We start from the raw sequence: 21,383 nt of genomic DNA on the forward strand, positions 1-21,383 counted from the left end.
TTCTCAAGCAACAATTTAAAAAAGTTCGCGCTTTTAAAAACACATAAGATGCAAGAGAAAAATTAATGAATGTGATCCTTGTGGACAATTTGTCGAACAATATTCGTTCATCACGCTGTGCAGAACAGATGTATGACACTGGAAAGGAAAAATTTGCTTCTCATTGTGGCAACACTGCATGTTTATATTTTAATTTAAAAAGTTTGTGCTCTGCATGGCTGACCTAATATTGAAAATGTGTTTTCGATTTTTGTAAAGTAAATTGTCTTCCTGGACGATTAAAATGCTTTTAGTGCACAGATTCCATTAGTAAGTATTTTCTTATGTGGTTAGGTGGTAGAGCAGCCTACGGCTGAACCTCGGCCGCTAAATAAAGGAATTATTATTATGATTTATTGCAGTGTAGTTAAATCGAAATAACAAGAGTAAACTAAATGGAATAAAATAATCGGATAATAAGAAAAGACAGTACATGAATCCTACTTTCAAATATGAAGGAGTTACTGTTATCATAAAATATTTCGTCAATTGATAGAATATGTAGGTAACAGTATGGTATAGGGAAAACACATTTCACTCGTTAATTTCGTTATTTTTTACATTCGTACTTACCTATTATGCATTGCGAAACATTGTTTAAGGTGGGATTTCGCTTTTTTCACGAAAATAGCTTCAATTTTCCACATATCGAGTAATTAGTGTTTGTTCCTCTCACACACAATATGGCGGAGAAATCTTGACTAGCGTTGTCGATGATCAGTGCGTTTGCAGTGTTGCAACCTTCTTCACCTAAAAGTACCTACTTTTGTGTTACTCATTTTGTATTTTTTTTCCAGGTTCGAAATCCCCACGAACCATGCACGTATAGCCCCACAAACCATTCTAATAGTCCCACGAACCAATCATAAATAGCCCCATGAACCATGCATGCTTAGCCCCACACACCATTCACGGATAGCCCCACAAACCATTCATTAAAAACCGCACAAACCATGCATGCAAGATTAGGTTCTGTGAGGTTAGGCAAACATAGTTAAAATTTTGATGTTCTGGCAAAATAATTGCGAGTTTGGAAACACTGACTGGGGTTGAACGCACGGAGTCATAGTCAAACGTAATGGAGGCAAGAGCTTTTGTGCATCGGAGAGACATTAATGTCGAAAAAAAACATGATTTACGGGCCAAATAAGTTTAGCGATGGGAGAAAACACTTCCATGAGCTTTCAAAAGTCTACAGAAACTCAGTTCTGTAAGTAGTGTCTCCTGTAAATTTGAAGAAATGTGTTTTCCCTATACCATACTGTTACTGAACATTTACTTCCCCAACTCAAATATTATACTTACAAGTATTCGCTGTACAGTTTCTCCTTGAGCGCAAATCCAACAAATATTTGAATACACATTTTTGACCCCTCGTGCACTACTGTTTTTCAAATTACTCCCATCATTCACGTACCATCATTGACATGTATCTAGTGACAGTTTATTGTTAGTTGTGTCTACATATGTCACTTATTCTCAGTGTAATGATAGGTGAAATTCAATATGGAGAGCGTCCGACTGAGTATAGTATGCCGTAGTTCTACAAATTTTGATGATAATATTATATTTACAGGGGGACATCAGAAATATTGGCCGACGTACCGATTGCTTAATTCCGATTTCATCAGACTTTTTTTTCATGGTTCAATTTTTATTTATGTCCGTTAACATATAGCTACTTCGGAATTTTAACCAACTCCATGTGAATGTTTTTTTTTTTTTACTTTTGTATAATCCTACTCTTTTGCAACTAGCCATTTGTTTACTGTGGCCTTGGTTGCAGAATGCTGCTATCATCTAGGTCACATGTGTGGTGAAAAGGGTTTTCATAGTTAGGTCAAGAATAAACAGGATTGGTCACTTCCTATGCTTTCCACGTAAATTTTGCAAACACCATGACGTCACAAAATGAAAATGTAGCGTGCAGAGCCACCTGGTAGTTGCTTTCATAGGTTAGGCGAGTCAGGTTTAGGGCTCTTTGCAGTGGAGAGGATCAGGGGAGTGTGGAGGGGAAGTTACCCTCTCCTTTTTGCCACTTTTGCTTCCACACCATGCTAAACCTTATCTACCAAGGGAAAGTTAAACTGTCCTTACGTTTGGAACCCAATCGCCATCACTGGCTCCCTTAAAATACTTTCCCGGATTTATAGCTACAAGTGAATAATTTTTTGTCATGGGTGTAACAAATAAAACACTGCGCCTTTATTTAATAAGAAATTTATTTAATTTCTGTCAATTTTCGAAGACAAAGAGAGAAGGTAATTGACCTTTTAATATTCTAGTAGAGTTGTTGGGAAAATGTCACAGTTAATGGAGAAATTAATTGTTTTTTTTGGTGTCATGGATGTGACCCATTACAAAACAAAAGTAAATAAAAAAAGTTAAAATAAATGAACAATATGTAAAATATCTTATACATTCAAATTTAATTATGTATAATACTTGAATTTTTATCCAAATAGCAAGTCCAGATTGTTGACTCATAAGATAGAATAAAGTTACAACATTTGATTTAATTTTAAAAATATGGATTCAGGGGTACTTTGACTTGGAATGCTCCATGTAGATAAATGAACAAAAAGACAGAACTGAATTAGACTATAATCTTTAAGAAATGAAATGTTAATTGCTATCACGTGATGGTGGTTTGATTTGAAACCAACCATCCTCTAAAGGTGAATGGTTCATTCACCTCTTTAAATAATGTATGCAACCAGGTGACTGTAGTTGGGTTTGCCTTTGAAAATGAACTGCATATTTAGATATTTACTTCACAGAATCATGACACATTAATTTTATGTTTTGATTCAAACTTCTCATAATTACTATTTGCTGTTATTAAGCCACTATTATTATGAGTTTATAAATTGCACAGAGCTCCTCCGTAAATCATTTTTTTTCTCCTTGTTGGTGACGTTCGATTTGTACTGCAATCATCTTGTTATGTATAAATGTGGGCTAAATAAAGAAATAAGCTTTATGAATTGACAAAGATTGCATTAGTAAGTAGTCCAGGAAGTTATTGGTGCAAACTTCATAAAGTAACTGCTCCCGATTCCCAATGCAGATTTGGTGCTAACTGGAGGCATAGTGGTAACGTCAATTTCTAAAGAAGAGATCATACGTTCGATATCCATTGGAGGCACATAGTGGTTCGAAACCCACTTTAAACTGTAGGCCAAGTCCTGATTAGTCTATCTGTGCATAAAGTGTGCTAAAAAACTCAACCTCAAAACTCAAACCGCAGTCAGGTTTGCAGTGGCTTTCTCTCCTTGGTGAACGGCCTATCACTAGGGCAATTGTAGTTTCCAGTGCAAATTCACCACTTTCATCTAACTGTGTTGTGTCAAGGGGGGGAAAGGCAAAATAATTGATCACTTGCCTTTCCTACTTGTCACAGCAGGCACTCTAAGCAGACAGAGAGAGGTATTTGTGGAATCTTTACATGCTCTTACACTGTTGGAGGCCGGGAATAATGCCAACCTTGTTTTAACAACTGAATGATTTTGTAGCTAGGAGACCGTCCTGAAACAACGTGCATTCCCTTTAACTGCCTACAGCGTTTAACAACGGAGAAAGCTTCATCAAGTCTGTTTGCTCCACATTTTTACAATTTTGTGATGCAGGCTGGAAGATGGCGGAAATTTGCATAGATGCTGACACCCCTTGCTGTTGCATTCCTTCTTTTTGTGCTCGAATGCATTCAAGGTCTCGAGGTTCAAGGGTCTCAAACCTTTGTGGTGGAAATTAAGGGTTGTTTGTAATAAAAGTTATTTTTAAATTTACACAAAATGTTTAAAATACATTTTTCAGGTCAAAATAGGGCTTTTAGGCATTTATAGGAATTTATAGTTCATTTAGGCATTTTTAGCTCTTAGAATTTCAGTAGAGGGGTGCTGTTTACATGAAAAACAAAGATCTGTAAATTGCATATGTCTAGGATGTAACAAAAAAAAAAAGGTATGGACCTAGAAATCTGTTTCCTAGTTATGATTTCTGTGCTAGCTTGCAGTTCAGATCATTTACAAAGATGCAATTGAGTGAGTTAGAAATAAACAGCACACTGGCTGTTGCCACCTCCTATGAGCAAGCAATTTGAAGAGAAAAGGAAACAGAATATGCCCAGAGAAAAGTTTGAGATGATATTACACTGTCAAGTCCCTCTCTGTGTGTGCGTCTGATTTCTCTTTCTAAAATCCACACCAGAATTGATTGAGATTGGCCAATTTGAATGTTTAATTTCTATTAGGCCTATATGTTATGTAAATATTTATTTTATTTTATTTTTCCTTTCTTGTTTTTTACGATTGTTCATCATGAGTTCACATATTTTAATTTTATTATCTTTATTCATATTTTATTTTTATTTATATTTTTCTTCATTTATATTTATTTTATTATAATGTTTTTCCAGGTATCATTTTGTTTTATTTTTTATATTTCTTTCTCTCCTTAGATACTTGAAGCTTACTCTTAAGTTATTACAGAATGGCTCTTTCCTTTAGCAACAGTTTCCTGGATAACAACAGTTCACTTAGCTACACCAAGAATGGCATTTCTTATAAATCTGAAGACGAGTTAAGCTTTGAATGTACTGACAAGGACTATGACGAGGCTAATGTTGCTGTAAAGGAAATGCACTGCAAGGACTATCCCTGTATATTTGAAGAAATGAAGCCGAATTTGCTTCTTGAAAGTCCTCATCTAGTTGAAGGATTGAAAGTAGAGGTCAGTGGAAAAACTGACGAATACAACAGTAGCCACAATACCTCATGCAATGAGACGAAAGCAGGAGTTCATAGTCTCAACCATGTTGATAGTAGCCTTTGTTCAGCAATAAATAAAGATGAAAAAGAATATGGACATTTACATTCAGTGGAAAGCTGTAATGGAAATCTTTTTGAGAATCTAGAAGCAAATAATGGAGTTAATGTTTTTAGTATCAAATCTGAAGTTAGTGAAAGGGATGCAGAGGCAAGCACTGAAGATGCTGATAAACTGGAGAGCAGGTATGTCTATGATTTAGAATAAAGTGTTAATGTTTAAAATCAAAATTGTTAATGCCTGAGAAGTTGTATACATTCATATGAAGGCAATGGCGTGATATGTTCTGTCAACAGGCATGCCACGTTTTAACTTAAGGGCCATGATCAGTAAGTGGTCAGAGTTCAAGTCTAAAACACTACAGAGTGTTTCTAAAGTCCAGCACCATCCTTTTCATTTGACAAGGGCTTGATGGAGGACCAGTGGCGTGCGGTGATAAATCAGGCAGGGGAACAGGTCACCTGCACTTGCTCCCCATCGCATGGGTGTCTTAATATAATACAGTGCGTCCATTTCGATCTTCAGCCGAGAGATCGGGTGAAGCGTGGTGGGCGGCGCTGACGGAGATGCCGACATTTGCGGCCTGTAATGCCCGCTTATTTTTATGGACCTATGCATACATTTATATAAATATTGCAAAACGAGCACTAACCTGTGTTATAATTTATCATCTGTAATTCATCCAAGTTCTGCCCTTATATACACAAAAAAATACGCTTTAGAAACAATGTTAAGAGCCACAGATAATAAAACATTTTAATCATAGTTTTGAACAGTAACGTTCTGCTTAAGTTTATATCCTTGAAAGAGTTTTGTGTCGATGTGGATCGTTTGGAGGTTTCGAATGTGCAACACTGTATCAAGATTACGCTGCAGACGAAACCGTTAAAAGTCGATGGTTTTCGTGAGCTTCCTTGCAATCCGAAATCTCCGAGCTCGAGTTTGTTGTTCCTTCGCGACTAGATGAAGACAGAGCTGTGAATATAGTGGTGAGCAGATGTAAACCAAGAGCGTGTTAATTTCGTACTGTGCGCAAGAGTGTTATTCTTGGTTACTTGCCGTTACTTGTTTGTGTTATTGCAGTGTGTATGTGTGTTGTGTCAGTGAGACAATTGGAATGCCAGCCGCAAGGTTCACGTTACGAGGGGGGCTGATAAGTTCTCGGCCCGACCCAGAAGGACTTTAGCTACAGGCACGAAAGTTTCAGGCTATTCAACGTATTCTCCCCGAAGGTCTACACACTTGGCACTTTGTTACTCCAACTTCTCTAACCCCTCCGAAAAAAAAAAAAAATATTTCTCCTGGTCTGGAAAAAACTGTTCGGCAGCTGCTATAACCTCGTTATCACTTCTAAATTTCTGTCCTTTCAGAACTTTTTTCAGTCTAGGGAAGAGATAATAATCAGAGGGTGCAAGGTCTGGTGAGTAAGGTGGGTGGTCAATGCACTGAAACACTAGGTCCTTCAGAAAGTCCATTGTTCTTCCAGAGCCTTGTGAACGGGAGCATTGTCCTGCAGAAACAACACACTTCTTTTCAATTTTCCCCGGCGCTTTTCTTTAATAGCGTCCTTTAACTTAGCCAGAAGACTGCAGTACTACTCTGATGTTATGTATGGTTTGTCCCTTTGGAAGGTAGTCTGATAACAAAACACCATCCTCATTCCAGAATATTGAGGCAAGCAGACCTGCGGACCTCTGTGCTTTGATTTTCTTTGGCTGGGAGATCCTGAGAGGCGCCGCTCGCATGATTGCTGTTTGGTCTTAGGATCAAAGTAGTGGAACCAACTTTCATTCTGGGTAACAAGCCGATTCAAAAAATCGTCCTTAGAGTTCGCAAAATACCGCAAAATCACCTGAGAAGATGCCACACGTTTGCGTTTTTCATCGGCGTTCAAACGTTTAAGTAGCCATTTCGCGGAAAGCTTGTGCTTGTCCAACTGATCAAGGCTTATTGACCAGACACGTTCTTCGGATATGTGCAAGGTCTCAGCTATCGCTTGAAGACAAATTCGTCTGTTACTCAAAATCAGGTCATGAACCTCATCCACTTTTTCCAGAGTTGACACTGACACTGGCCTCCCACACCTTTTACCATCTTCTGTGGAAAAATCACAATGCTTAAAGTTTGAGAACCATTTCTTCACAGTGGAGTGTGAAGGTCAATGTACACCCAATGTGTCTAGCATGCCACCATGGATTTCCTTCGGCGACTTCTGATACAGGAAGAAGAACTTCATGACACCTCGCAACTCCTCCTTGGTAAATTCCACATTTGACTGCTCCATGCTTCAATCAATGGCCTGTAAAGGAAGTGATACGATCATCCCAGCTGGCACTTAAACTTCCAAAAGATCAATGGTTCAAATGCAATGCATGATTTCAGGATGACATGTGCGGAAGGGGGTCAAGCCGAGAACTTATCAGCACCGCCCCCCTCGTAGAACAAATAATTTTTGTAGAACAAATAATTTTTATGTATGACACTTACGTGAAAACAGACTCGTGTCGAGACGTGTGTAGGCAATTTGTACAGAAATTCCCAGGCGTTTCACATCCACATAGAGATACGGTTAGACATCTTGTCCTTAAATTACAAGAAACTGGATCGTTAAATTGTAAACCACCTAAGCAAGCGATGGATTCTAACCGAAGCAAAACTCGATGAAATTGGTGCAGCGTTAGAACGTTCTCTTCTACGCCGTGTTTCACAGGAGATGGGCGTGTCAAAATCATCAGCACATACAGCCACTAAGCTATTAAAATAAAAACCGTACAGAGTTTCTATAGTGCAAGAATTACGGCCACCTGATAACGTAAGTAGAGTAAATTTCTGTAATTGGGTTTTGCAGAATATTGTAGATGGTATTGTTGATCCACAGTTAATATTTTTTCGGATGAGGCATGGCTTCACTTGTGTGGTTATGTTTGTTCACAGAACAATAGATACTGGAGTACTGAAAATCCCCGAATAATACACGAAGTTCAGTTACATGATGCAAAAATTGGTGTGTGGTGTGCTGTAAGTGCAAAAAGAATAATAGGGCCTATATCGTTTGAAGACACAATAAATTGAGAGAGGTACCGCACACAAATAGTCGTTCCGTTTTTTCAGTTGTTATCAGATATTGAGAGACAATATGGGTATTTTCAACAAGATTCGGCCACAGCCCATACCGCCGCTGATTTTTTGGACGCTATAAGGGAGGTGTTTGATAACAGAATAATTTCTAGAGGTTTATGGCCTTCACGTTCGCCAGATCTTACCGTATGTGACTATTATTTGTGGGGAACCTTAAGAAATAGAGTCTACCGAAATAACCCTCATAGCATCGACGAACTAAAAGACAATATAAGGGCAGAACTTGGAAGAATTACGGAAGAAGAACTTTTGCGTGTGTATCAAAATTTCATCAAATGATGCCAGGAATGTGTGAATGTAGCTGGACATCAGTTTGAAGAACTCTTATAACACAGGTTAGTGCTCGTTTTGCAATATTTATATAAATGTCTGCATATGTCCATAAAAATAAGCGGGCATTACAGGCCGCAAATGTCGGCATCTCCGTCAGCGCCACCCGCCACGCTTCACCCGATCTCTCGGCTGAAGATCGAAATGGACGCACGGTACAATAGATCAAGTAAAATTCAACCCTTATTGAAATGTCAGAAGTGACAAACATGAGGCACTTTAAAATTATATGATAATAACAATTTTAAAGCAAATGCGATATAATATAAAGAAAACATTAAAAATAAAATTGTTGATGCGCAACAAAGAAAAATTTGATATAAATTTGTGAGTCATCAGAGAAAGAAAATAATATTTTGTCGTGACCTGTTTCATCTCTTTATTCGTAGATTAAGTTGACGTTTTTTCATAGAGTTGAGTATTCTTGTAATTCAAACTTTCTCAATCCAATAATGGCACACAGATGGTTGAGTTTTTCATGACGTTCGCTAGATTAGTCAGGGTGGCTACTGTAGGACCATAATAAAATTCAAGTATAATTCTCGGTTTTCAAAGCGAACTTTACAAAAATTCAAGCAGATGTTTTCTCTATTTCAAACTAAGGTTTTACAGTCTCTCACCACCCACACACATACACACAAACAAATACTTATATTAACAATATATGGTTTGTGCGATTCCAATGAATCCAATAATTCTAATTCACTTGGACGGTACATATATATAACTTAAGGCACGGATTTTACATTTGTCATTTCACATAGCTGCTCGGCAGTGGCGTGCCCAAGGGGGGGGGGTTGGTAGGGGTTATACCCCCCTTTGGCCCAATATTCCTAAAAAAGGAACGTCAATGGTAGGAAAATATGACAAAATGAGGGCGGACTACCGAGAAAAAGTATAGGTAACCCCTCCCTTACAAAAATCCTGGGCACGCCACTGCTACTTGGGACTATAAATACATCTACAAACACAAGTCACATATGTTACGGGAAATAGTAATCTACGAAAAATTGTTAATTCTATAAGAATTTTAAATTTACCTAATCAACTTCAAGATATTTTATCTTGCAATAATCTTCAGTCTATCAGATGGATTGTTCTTCAAAGAACACTAACAAAGCAAATGGATTGAGAGAATTCTGTTTTATTTTCCACGCAGCTTTATTTACCTTCCTCAATAAAAATAAAACCTAAACTGTGAAAAACTTGTTTCAGGTCATTACTAAATATGTATAGATTCAATGGAATTGGGATTTTAAAAAGTTGCAATTTTTCATGTCTACAGAGAAAATTTCAAGCAGAATTCACGCACAATTCCCGGAGCCAATAATTCACGCATAATTCCCGGAATTCAAGAAATTCCCGGTGAGTAGCCACCCTGTTAGTAGAAGTTGTTAATGTGACAAAACCCGACCTGTTCCAGACTCTCTTCTCAGGATTATACAAGGACAACAATATAATTTGCCACTGGTAGAATATCCAGTTAATAATTTACAGAGTTGTAGTAACTCGTTTGAAAATGCTCTGTGTATGATTTCGTTTTAGTTTTTAATTCAGTTAGAATATGTGTTGGTTTGTTGTATTTTCTGCAAAGTTGAATGAACTAAAGGCTTTCGTACTCAGCTGGTCGATCATACAACCCTCGCAACATTCGCTTCTTGTCCTGCCACTGCATGCCTTGAAACTTTGGTCTTGGGGTTGGTGGAACAGGTGGATGTGAGCCGTTCCCTCGGAAGCTATTTCCCAGCGTTTAGCCAAGGCATTTAGCAGACGCTTAGACTGTAGAAGATTTTTCCAGTTCGTTATGAATGTCAGACGCAAGTTCTCAACGAGATTAGGAAGTTATGGACTTTCTACACTCAAATGTATCACTTGTGACGCGATTAAACTTCAGCACATAGCAAAAACTGGAAAAAAAGCGAATCCGCAATATCTCTCTGAGGGAACAGCTAGAGTGTTCAGCTTCCGTGGTGCCGTGGGGATCGTTTACCTTCGCGCGTGGTCGGAAATACTCGGCTTCAGACAGTAGAGGGCATGATACTAAGAGACCATGGTAGAGCATGGGGTGAGAACCATGATGCGTTGGGGGTAGATGACGTCAACAAACGTCCAGCCACGGTGAAAGATTTTCTTCAGTGTTACTTTTGGAAACGTTGATTTCGAGAGAAAAGTGTTCTTATTATGTTAATATAAATAATTTAAATAGCCCAAAAGCGCAGTAAGTAGGAGGGAACAGCCTGTTCCCTCTGTTCCATGGAGGGACCGCCACTGTGGAGGATGATGAAACTTTGGATGTGGGTAAGGGGGGATGGAACATAACAGATGGGATTAGTTTGCATCATCAGACCCATACCCAAGGCGGCGGGGGGGGGGGGGGGGCAGGGAGGCCATGGTCCCCCTGCATGCCATGCCCAATTATAATTTGAAAGTATAAAAACCTACAAAAATTACGTTGATGGTTTTTCAAATTTTGCGTGAATTTCGATTTTGTCCTTGCGCAAATGAGTAGGTTGTTTCTAGACAGAGGCAGGCTCTAGAAGTCTGCAGTCTGCAATATTGGGCTATTTTAGTTGTATAACATTGATGCAAGGCTATCAGATGTTCTGGTTTAGTCGGGACAGTCCATTCCTTTAAATCCATGTCCTGACTTTTTCGTCTCGGCTCAGACACTACTTGCTATAAAGGGAGAAAGACTTTGCACCATTACAGACATTGTACTGGTTATGTAGGACTTTCTGTAGAATACTGTGTACATTATTAAAGTTGTCTGAACTTTTTATGAGTCAAAAGCAGTTGTTTGACACTCGACAAATAGGAACCCCTTGATTGTTGAATGGTTTCTTCTATTACAGTGTCACTAATGTTTCACAATTAGAAGATAGGGGAATTTTCTATACTCTTTACATTATGGAAGAAAGGTTCCTCAATGACTGCAATACAAAACCAACCATATAAGGGGCATTTAGCTCTCCACCCACACTGCAAGGTCTGTGATCCCTTTTCGGCCATCACTGAGCAGAAAGATAAAAAAACTTTGTTTTCTTTCTCCAACATCAGGGATTTTCTGCAACTGATGTCCATTCTGCCACTCAATGCACTCAATGGTTTAGGGTTAATTCATATTATGTAAATAGGAAAATCCACTTCACAGCAGAACCGTTGCTAGATTTTTGGGGCAAAAAATTTCCTGAAGTAATTTTAACATGTATTGTTATTTGTCCAAAACACTCAAGAAGGTCGTTCATGAACCTTCTTTCTACTTCCGATGATGTGACAAATCTTCACGAAAATTTGAAGTTTTTCTACGTCTGGTGAGTATTTCCCCTCTCCTCTTTCACTTTTTATTTAGCCCTTGTGGCCCTCCTTCCTTTATATATATATACAGTGTATAATATGAGAAAAAAAATATGAAAATTCGCCTATGGGTCTGGACTCCCCTCAAAAAAAATCCTGGGTACGGGCTTGTGCATCATGGTGACCATCTTGAAAGCTGTCATCTTGGAATTACCTTCAGATTTTGAAATGGGAAGGGGGTCGTGTGCCACATTAAGATATGCATTTCCTTACAAATAAGAATATTCAGTTATTTTTCTCCTAACTTTATTTGGTGAGAATATTTTGACAATTGAAGTTCACATTTGGTATAATGTAATGGTTGTTATTCTGCAATTTTCCACTCAGCCCTTTTGAACAGCAAATGCTGAAAAACAATATGGTTAAAAACGAAAGTTTCAACAGTACAAACAAGTAACATCAGTGTGCTCTTGGGTGGCGTGATTAGACAGTTTGTACCTTTACGGCAACGGATGAAACACTGATTAAGTTTCATTCCTTGATATCCTCTCCACCATCTTTGAACAGCAAATACTGGATAACTGTAACAGTAGAAATAAAAATTTCAATGGTACAAACAAAATACGATCTATTTCATATGTTTTTTGGCCTCCAGTCTTTTTAGGGGCCAGCCCCCTCCCCCCCTTAAATTTGAATGTGATTATCTCGAAAATATTCCAGTGGCATTATTTTTATGATGGAACAAAACTTTAGGGGGCTGCGTCAAGTTTTCCCCCCCAAATTCAATTTGTGATTACTCGAGAACCGTAATGATACAAACAAAAGTAAAGGCAGTACAAACGAAGGAGAATCTTGTGACATATTTAAATTGTTTGTACCATGTGGTGGTGATGGGGACCAGCTTGACAAGGCCCATAGTGTCGTACTTACAGCATCTGTGTTGGGATGATATCCTGTTCATGTTGTGCCAAGCTATTCCTACATTGTCCAATGCAAAAAATTCCCACATGTTGCAACTCACAGGTTAAAAATTTGCCGGCATTTGGAGGAGTTGCCATATTGTTGAAATGAGAATTCTAGAAACTTATCTTTCACAAAAGTTGTTCCTCTTGTTGTCTGGTCACTGTGAAGATATCAGATTTATTTGCAGACATTCTCAAAACTAAAAGTGGTAGTAAAATGATAAGTGACATTGAAATATTAATGAATATTGTGTTCTCAGGAACAAAGGAAACAATGGCTATGTGTGGAAATATACATGATGTGTTATATTACGACACATTCCAGCTTATCATTTGTACTAGTTAGGTACAAGCCATCAAAATCGGGATCTCTGAGACAAAGGTCCCATCTATTGTGCAGGAAATCATAAAATTCTTGGACAAAGAAAAAAGTTGTTCCATCAAAATTTTATCATGTTTGTATCACTCTTTGGGTATGAATGGCTGATTTTGAGAAGGGTGAGATTGTAAGGAGGATGAACCACATTCTCAGTGGACAGAACATCTGTGTCTCCTGAGTCCCAACAGAGTCATAACAAGTAATCAAATTATTCAAAGTCTATATTGTATGTGGAATTACTCACAAAAACATCATTAGTGCACAGCATTGCTAGCAATCTGCTTGTAGCAAAATAAATTACAGGAATAAATTACAGGATTTTGTTTATTTCCTAGCAGCATTAAGAATATTGTGGATCATTCTGACTTATCTTTGTAGTCCTGACTTGACTCACTCTGAATACTGTTTGTTTGATCAATAGAAATACTTTTTTAGTGATCAGAAATTCAAGACCTGTCGTTGTCGTGGTTGTATATGTTATGTGGACAAACAGAAACATTTCAGAAATTGTATTCAGAAACTTCCAGAAGAGTGACAAAAGTGTATTAAATTGCAGATGACAGGGACTACATTGACAAATAGTGTGTTACATACTTTCATATTTGAATGCCCTTTGTACTTAACACTCAGGTAAGATATACTCTGTACATTGGCCCAGCATTCCTTTAAAAAAATCAAATGCAGGAAAAGATGCCAAAATGTATGGTTGACTAAATGAAAAAAATGAAATTAAAAATGATGATGATGCCACCGCCTGTGTAACTCCTTGCAAACAACTGCATTCTGATGTTCTCCCTTGCATATCCTTCCAGCCAACTGAAGATAGGTAACTTATTTCCACTACCACATGGTTAATTTTCTGTGAGGTGTCTAAAGAAAGGGATGGAGGAGGGAAGGAAAATTACTTCATTAAACTCTCTCCATCTATTGTTCGTTTTGCAACATACAAAAATGGAAAATGAAATATTTCTTTAAATTAAAATTTGTACATTTCCAATAGAAGTGTTGGTATTTAAGTCACTGCTTTAATTATTTATCTTATGTTGTAGATCCAGTTGTAGAGATGGTGAGTCCATTAGTAATCAGACAGAAGATGCACCCCATGTTGACTCATCTGGCAGAAAACTTCGTAGGACTAGGAGACCACAAAACAAAATCAAGTGTGAAACTCAAATGGTAAAAACACAACTGACTTCTGAAGTTACCAAGGGGAATTTGTGTGATAAAACTTATTCTTGCCATTCACAGTATATTTGCAAGCAACGTAGTTCCTTGGTTTGTGGTAGATGTGGAAAAGTGTTCATCACAAAATATAAGCTTGATAGGCACACCAGAACGCACACTAATGAACGTCCGTACTGTTGTACCTTGTGTGGTAAGGCTTACAGAGTGAACTATCAGCTTCAGGAGCATTTCGCTCAACACTTGATGGAACGTGTTGAACAACAACACAACAATCCATTTGTTTGCTATATCTGTGGGAAATCATACAAACAGAAGCAAAACCTGAACGAACATGTCCAAACACATACAAGTGGTCGACCGTCTTGCGACATTTGTGGGAAATCGTGTAAGGGAAGACGAAGCTTGTTGGAACATGTCCGAACACATACAATTGGGCAACCAACCTGTGCTATTTGCAAAAAATCGTTTGCTCTCAAAGGAGACCTAACGAAACACATGTTGGTGCACACGGAGGAAGGCAAGTGCCGTACTTTCAGGTGCAATATTTGTGCAAGGGCTTTTATCAGGAAGAAAGATTTGAACAAACACTTGCGAAAGCATGTAAATTCAAGTCCATTCCATTGTGCATATTGTGGTAAATCATTCAGCGATAAATTTTGCCTGAAAATACACGTAACGAAAACTTGCAGACAAATTACTATTTCTACTAAACATTCAGTTCGTAAGTATAGTGTAAATAAAGATAGTAGAACTCGGGATGATTTAGGATTTTCCTGTAATAAACTGTACCAAAAGAATCAGAACTCTGTGGAAAATGACTGCAAGACTAGTGGCAAGACAATCATTAATGCAGTTTCATGTATCAGCGACATAGAAACATTTTCCAATGACCATTCCTTTATTTGCGAATATTGCGGAAAGTCCTTCAAACTCCAAGGTTACCTTAAAACACATATATCTGTGCAACATAACGATGGAGCTTTCAGGTGTGATATTTGTGATAAATCTTTCAAAACAAAGGGTGGTATTGCTATTCACATTGCAGATCACATTGGTCTTCCTTCATATTCGTGTGGTTTCTGTGGAGTAGGGTTTTCTTTCAAAAGGTCTCTTGAATGCCACATAAAACATCACTTAAAGTAGATGCAAATAATGTATTTTTTAACGTTAAATGGAGAGATTTTAAGTGTGAACAAATTAATGTAAAAACACTGTTGTAATAAAATTTGGAAAAATTATAAACAGTTCGAAAAATTATAATAGCAGATTGGCATATTTAGTAGGTTTCAATGGATAAATGTTATTAACTTCATGGAGGAGACATTCTGTGTAATACAGGGTGACAATTAATGAACTATATGAAATAAAACCGTCATAATTTCTGAACGGTTCGCGTGATGACGTCTGAACTGCGTGGCTGGCCACAGGGCATGATGAGAATTTGTATGCGTATGCGCACGCAATGTGTTGATGTCGGCCATTTGCAAGTGAAAATGTCCTGGAGGAGTATTTTGGGGACTGCATTCTGGCTCTGGAGTACCCAGAGACCACTGGAAGGGGGCTATGTTAAGGACAAGGTGTACAGAAATAACCCCCAAAACATTGCCGAGCTGAAAACTGCCATTCAGGAGGTCATCGACACTTCAGTGGGTCATGCAGAATTTTGCTATTCGTCTGCCCCACATCATCGCCAGAGATGGCTCGAACATGTCATAACCTAAATCCGAATGTCTGTAGTGCCGTTTACATGTGCAATACAGTTTGTGTACTACGTGGTTTGTCACTAATTTCCGTTTTATTTCATATAGTTCATAATATGTGACATATGCCATAATGTGTTTTTTTTCACATTATTATGGGATGTGCCTCCTCCACGAATAACACACGTCTTAGGCAGAGCCCAGAAGAATATTTATTTATATATTCCAAGTTTCAGATACAGCATTTGTAATAGCCATTTTACACTGAAACTGTACTAGATAAACAGAAATAAGTCAAGATGGTTTTAGGTATAAAAAAACAACAAAAAAAAACAAACAAGAAGGTTAATCATAAACATGACAAGATATAAAGAATCAAAAGATCTACAGATGAATTGTAAGTGACGAACAGTGATCAAATACAACAAAAATTACACGATCTCTGACTATTGTATTCATAATAGGGAGCAGATGAGCAGATTTTTAGGTGATAAAAAACTGAAAAATATTTTTAAAAAACAACAGAAATATGTGGCTAAAAGTAAAAAAAATAATTGAAAATGACTTACTGACCCACAATTTTTCATTTTCACACACAGATCTAATTTTTTTGCACAGTTTTTTCGTAACACTGTGGGAAGCAGTGTTTACATAACGTGGATTCATCTGATGGTGCAAATTTTATGCATGGATTTTTGCAGCATGTTTTTCAGATCGTTTATTTTCTTTAGTGGGATGTCTGCCACAACAAATGTGCAACTTAAATCTAAATAATATCGCAAACTCTTAGAACATGCTTCATTTGAACGTATTAGGATACTTGTCGTGAACGCACATGTAAAGCTGCAGTGTCTTTTTCCTGACAAAAGCTGGTGACTTGGGAAAGTTGTTCTGCATAAATTGCCTTGCCATGTGGTTGACAAAACAACACTGGCTGTAGTGGTCAATATGTTGTGGAGTCCTGAATAGGATAGGAATTTATACTAATTTACCACATATTTTGTGCATTAACTCCAACATATGGCTTTACTGAAATAATTTGAAAACTTTACTTTGCCTCGAATGTCTAAAATGTGCAACACTCCTGCTGTCATCGTGTTTACATATAGCCATTTGCCACATGCTAAATGTGCTTCTTTACCTATGCATATCATCCTTTTGCGTCACAACACTCTACACAACTGCTACATGTACTACACGACTACGACCGAGCGATGGCTATTGCTTTACCTAATTTGCTGCTCACTTCTGCCAGGACTATTGTCTTTTTACACTAAGGGCTTACTGCGTTGTAAATTATGGGTATGGGAAAGCACGATGATGATAATATAAATGGTCACATTTCATTACTAAACACAAGTGACCAGAATTTGACAAAGTCTTAACAAATTCAAGTTATATTATGCAAGAGTCAGATATATCAGTTGGGGTACGTATACAGAATAAGAGTCCCAGTTTTTGTTTCTGTTATAATTTATCAATCTGCACCCCCCCTTCATCTGATATTGAATATGAGTTTATTATTAGTCTGCTTTTGTGCAAAGTTAATATTGAAAGTTTACTAAATAATATTGGTGCAAGTGCAAATTAAATCGTTGTATTTAGAACAAATTCAGAGCACAACACAATGGGGAACAACATTTATTCATTAATCAACCGTTCTATGTACAAGGTGCATTTGTGAATTACTACCATCTCGGCACAAAAGGAATAACCAACCACCATGTAAAATACTGTAGTACACATGTATGTTTCATTAAAAGAATAAACTTCAGGCTCTCTTTCAGTAATGTACAAGGTAACCAAAAAAGTTCTTGCCATTCTAGAGCAGTGATAAACAAAGAGCAATACAGTGGACGGAATGTACCTTTAGGTTTCGAAGTCATCTCCATTAGCATCCAATACCTTTTGCCAACGTTCCTGCAGCTGCACAATACCCTGGTGATAAAACTCGACGGGCTTGGATGCAAAGAAGTCCATGAGTGCATTCCTCAGGTCTCCCTTATTTCCGAAGGATCTCCCACGGAGGTGGTTGTCGAGGGAATGAAATAGGTGGTAATCTGTTGGTGCAAGGTCTGGTGAATATGGTGGATGGCCCAGGGTCTCCCGGGTCCTCTTTGCCACATGTGGCTTGTCATTGTCGTGCAGGAACAGCACAGCCTTGCGATTCACCAATGCCGACTCCTTCTGCCGCAATGCACGTTGCACCCTTTGCAACTGCTGAGAGTAGAGGTCAGCAGTGATGGTTTGACCAGGTGGAAGGAGCTCGTAATGCACCATTTGCCGACAATTCCACCATACTGAGAGCATGACCTTTCGTGGGTGCAGAGGTGGTCTTGAGGTGTGAGTAACAGGGTCACGTGGTGACAACCAATGTCAGGTACACTTGGGAGTGTCATAGAGGACCCACTTTTCGTCACCAGTGAGCCAGAAATCAAATATGGGTGTGTTCAGGTGCTGAGTGAGCAAGGACAAACAGGCTGTCACTCGTTCTTCCTTGTTGGCTGCCGACAATGTGTGGGGTATCCACTTGCTTAACTTGTATGACTTCCCTATCCCATGCAGGTGCAGTCTGACTGTTTCAGCGGAAACATGGAACCTTTCTGCAAGTTCATCATACGTTAGACCACTGCCCTCGATGGCTGCTTTCAGGGCCTCGTCATCCAATACATGTGGTCGTCCACTGTGAGGTTCATCCGAAAGGCTCACATCTTCCGAACGGAATTTCTGGAACCAATGCCTGGCAGTGCATTCGTTCACGGCATTCTCCCCAAATAACTGGCAAATGCGGCGACGTAATGTGGCAGCTGACAGGCCCACTTTAAAGTCATACACCAAACACACGTGAACAAACTGCTTCGACACTGGATGAGCTATGCGTGCTGTGTGTGCGCAACGTGCCTGTATTACTGACAGTCGATGGTCAGACTAATTCCCGATTGCTAAGCAGGCACGTGCGTCATTTCGTTTCCTCTCTGTGAGCGCATGATTAATGGGACATCAAAAACGGCAAGAACGTTTTTGGTTACCTTGTAGTTTCGTGCAAGGCTATTGTAAAATTGTACCAACTTGTTTACGAAATAAGCCACCATTCCTTACATACCTGTCCCTTGTTTTCTGTTATTATAAAAATCAAATACAAAATTAATAGGGCTGAGCCGATACTGGCGGTATCTGCATCGGTGAGTATCGGTTGATTTTATTTTACCAATAACATCTGATGCCAAAGCTTTTCAGTGGCTAGGAGACAAGGCAAAGGCAACAGCTCGTCTCAACATTTGTCCTTTCTAAAAGTTCGTTCACCTTTCCTTGCGACAGATTGGAAGACCAGGACAAGAAGATCCATAGATTTTCCTAGAAACACTGGATCGTAAACCTCCACCCTCCTGGGAAGCAGATGGCAAGTAAAATCTGAACCCAAATGTGACAATGAAGGCATGTAACTGCTTAGTTAACGCTGTGGGAAATAAACCATTCATTGCCAATTCTTGTTTTAAGCTCGTGGTGATAAGATAAGTGGTTGTTTTTAACCCCCTGCCGAAATGATGCCGGGTCAGGTAGTTGCGGAGTTCTTGGATAAGAGGGATAAATGTCATTGTGAAATTAGCTTTGTCTTGTCTACTTTCAAGTGCGATGATGGGGAACCAGTAATTTATATGTATTCTCTTCACTTCTGTCTTTCGTGTGACTACCGGTATCAGCCAATGAAGGTTCTTTATTTCCACGAAAAGCCGGCCCCCGTGGTGAAGTGGTTAGCACATTGTGCTACAATGCCAGGAGTCCCGAATTTGAATCACGGCCTGGGGTGGATGTTTGTGAGTGTCCATTCATCAATTTCATCACATCACTCATCCCCATCTTTGGAAGTTAGCTAAAAGTGGCACAAAAATTGAAGTAAAGAAAGCAAATCAATTAATTATTTCTGCCGAGGCAGTACTAAGGAAGATAAGCTAATCGGGACTGGACCTACATTTTAAAGTGGGATCCGAACCACTATGTGCCTCCACTGAGTATCGAACCCGGGATCTATTGATCACAAGGCGACGGCGGTACCACTACACCATCGGGGAGGCCCCTCGACACATTTATGTTCACCACTACTTAGAATAATGTACGTACAAAAAATATTTATCAGAAACTTTACTTTTCATCTTACCAACTTTCCTTTTGTTCTTCATAAATATTCAATTTTTTACTTCTTTGACATTAATTTCCTTGCCAGGACAGTTGTTTTTACACAAATTTTAGCAGTCTTAACTATACATAAGCTAGATGATGAATATTTGCTGTTTTATCTCTGATTTTATAGTGTCTTTTTACTATTTATGTAATAACAATATTTTTTAGTCAACAAATAAAGAACAAGATAGGTATTAATGTTGTCTCTATTCCGTTTCTTAGTCTGTGGTTACATGCAACAATACTCAATATGCATCGGAGAAATTAAGTACTAATTAATTAATTAAAATATTATTACGAATTGACAGATAATTATATTAAGGTATTAATAGAAACACTTTTATTATTAATTTCTGATACACTTGGCTCAGACTGGCTCCCCAAATGATATATTTCTAAATACGTACTTAGTGATGTGACGAGTTAGTATGACTCGGTAACTCGCCTTTTTATTTTATACTGGAATTATACAAGTATCGGTATCGGTAAATGGTGGTATCGGCTCAGTTCTTAAAAATTAAACATAGTATATCATACTATACATGAGTTTTTCTTTAGGAAAAAAACCTTGCAGATTTGTGTCTCGTGCTCCTTCAGGCAGTGGCGGCTCAAGGGGTAGAGCTGCCATGGCACTACCCTCAGAAGAAATGCATACCTCGCCCAAGTATTGTTAAATGAATACATTCATAGTTTACACACAAGGAGATTCGAATCTTGCAACTGGTCAAGCTGACATGACGACTGCCCCAACCTCACTGCATCGCCAGCTGTTTCGTTCGTACCCTTGCGAGGCAACAGTCCATGCTGCCCAAGAGGTGGCTGGCCTAACCAAGTTGACACACGTGCAGAGGGTTGAACAAGTCCCAGCGAGGAACATTTCCACCATGAGCTGAGAACAAAGTGGCAGGGGTGGGCATGGGGTTAGCCCATAAATAAGACACCAACCCTGCCCGTTTTCGCCTGGCATGGCGAGGGAACTTTTGCAGTGTTGATTCAGTTGCCACCTTCAGAGATAAGTCACTAAACACGACTGATTTGTAAGACCCGTTGGGGAAGTAATTTCTGCCTACTTTTGGAGAAACGGAGCTAGTATTTTTCCAAAGTTAAATTAACATTTTGATAAGAGATAGATGCGCCTAGAGGGCCATACAGATTTTTTTAAAAATATAAAAGTAAAAAATTCTATGGATGATGTGAGTTTCCAGTTGGAATACGTGTGCAAGGGGGAGGAGGTGAGAGGATTTGTTTTTCCCTTTCTCTTGTAATTGATGTGTTTTTAGGGAAGTGTCCTGTAGTGTATAAAGATAGGTTAGTGAGTGAAGATGAACCGGAATAGTGTGTTATTACTTA

At 38.5% G+C, this 21,383-nt stretch overlaps 1 protein-coding gene across 2 annotated transcripts; it reads left to right on the forward strand.

Annotated features, from left to right (window-relative positions):
• Positions 1-59: 59 nt before the first annotated feature.
• LOC145978099 (uncharacterized) lies at positions 60-15,396 on the forward strand. 2 transcript variants are annotated; one of them, XM_083110543.1, is made up of 3 exons: positions 60-309; positions 4,548-5,051; positions 14,019-15,396. In XM_083110543.1, the coding sequence occupies exons 1-3, from the start codon at positions 284-286 to the stop codon at positions 15,295-15,297; spliced, it is 1,809 nt and encodes a 602-aa protein (XP_082966669.1). In that variant the 5' UTR covers positions 60-283; the 3' UTR covers positions 15,298-15,396. The 2 variants fall into 2 exon arrangements, with proteins under 2 accessions (XP_082966669.1, XP_082966675.1); XM_083110549.1 differs by having other exon boundaries at positions 62-309; positions 4,499-5,051.
• The last annotated feature ends 5,987 nt before the right edge of the window (positions 15,397-21,383 follow it).

This window comes from Lepisma saccharinum, chromosome 1, assembly GCF_977018435.1.
Source record: "Lepisma saccharinum chromosome 1, izLepSacc3.1, whole genome shotgun sequence".
NCBI classification, from domain to species: domain Eukaryota; kingdom Metazoa; phylum Arthropoda; class Insecta; order Zygentoma; family Lepismatidae; genus Lepisma; species Lepisma saccharinum.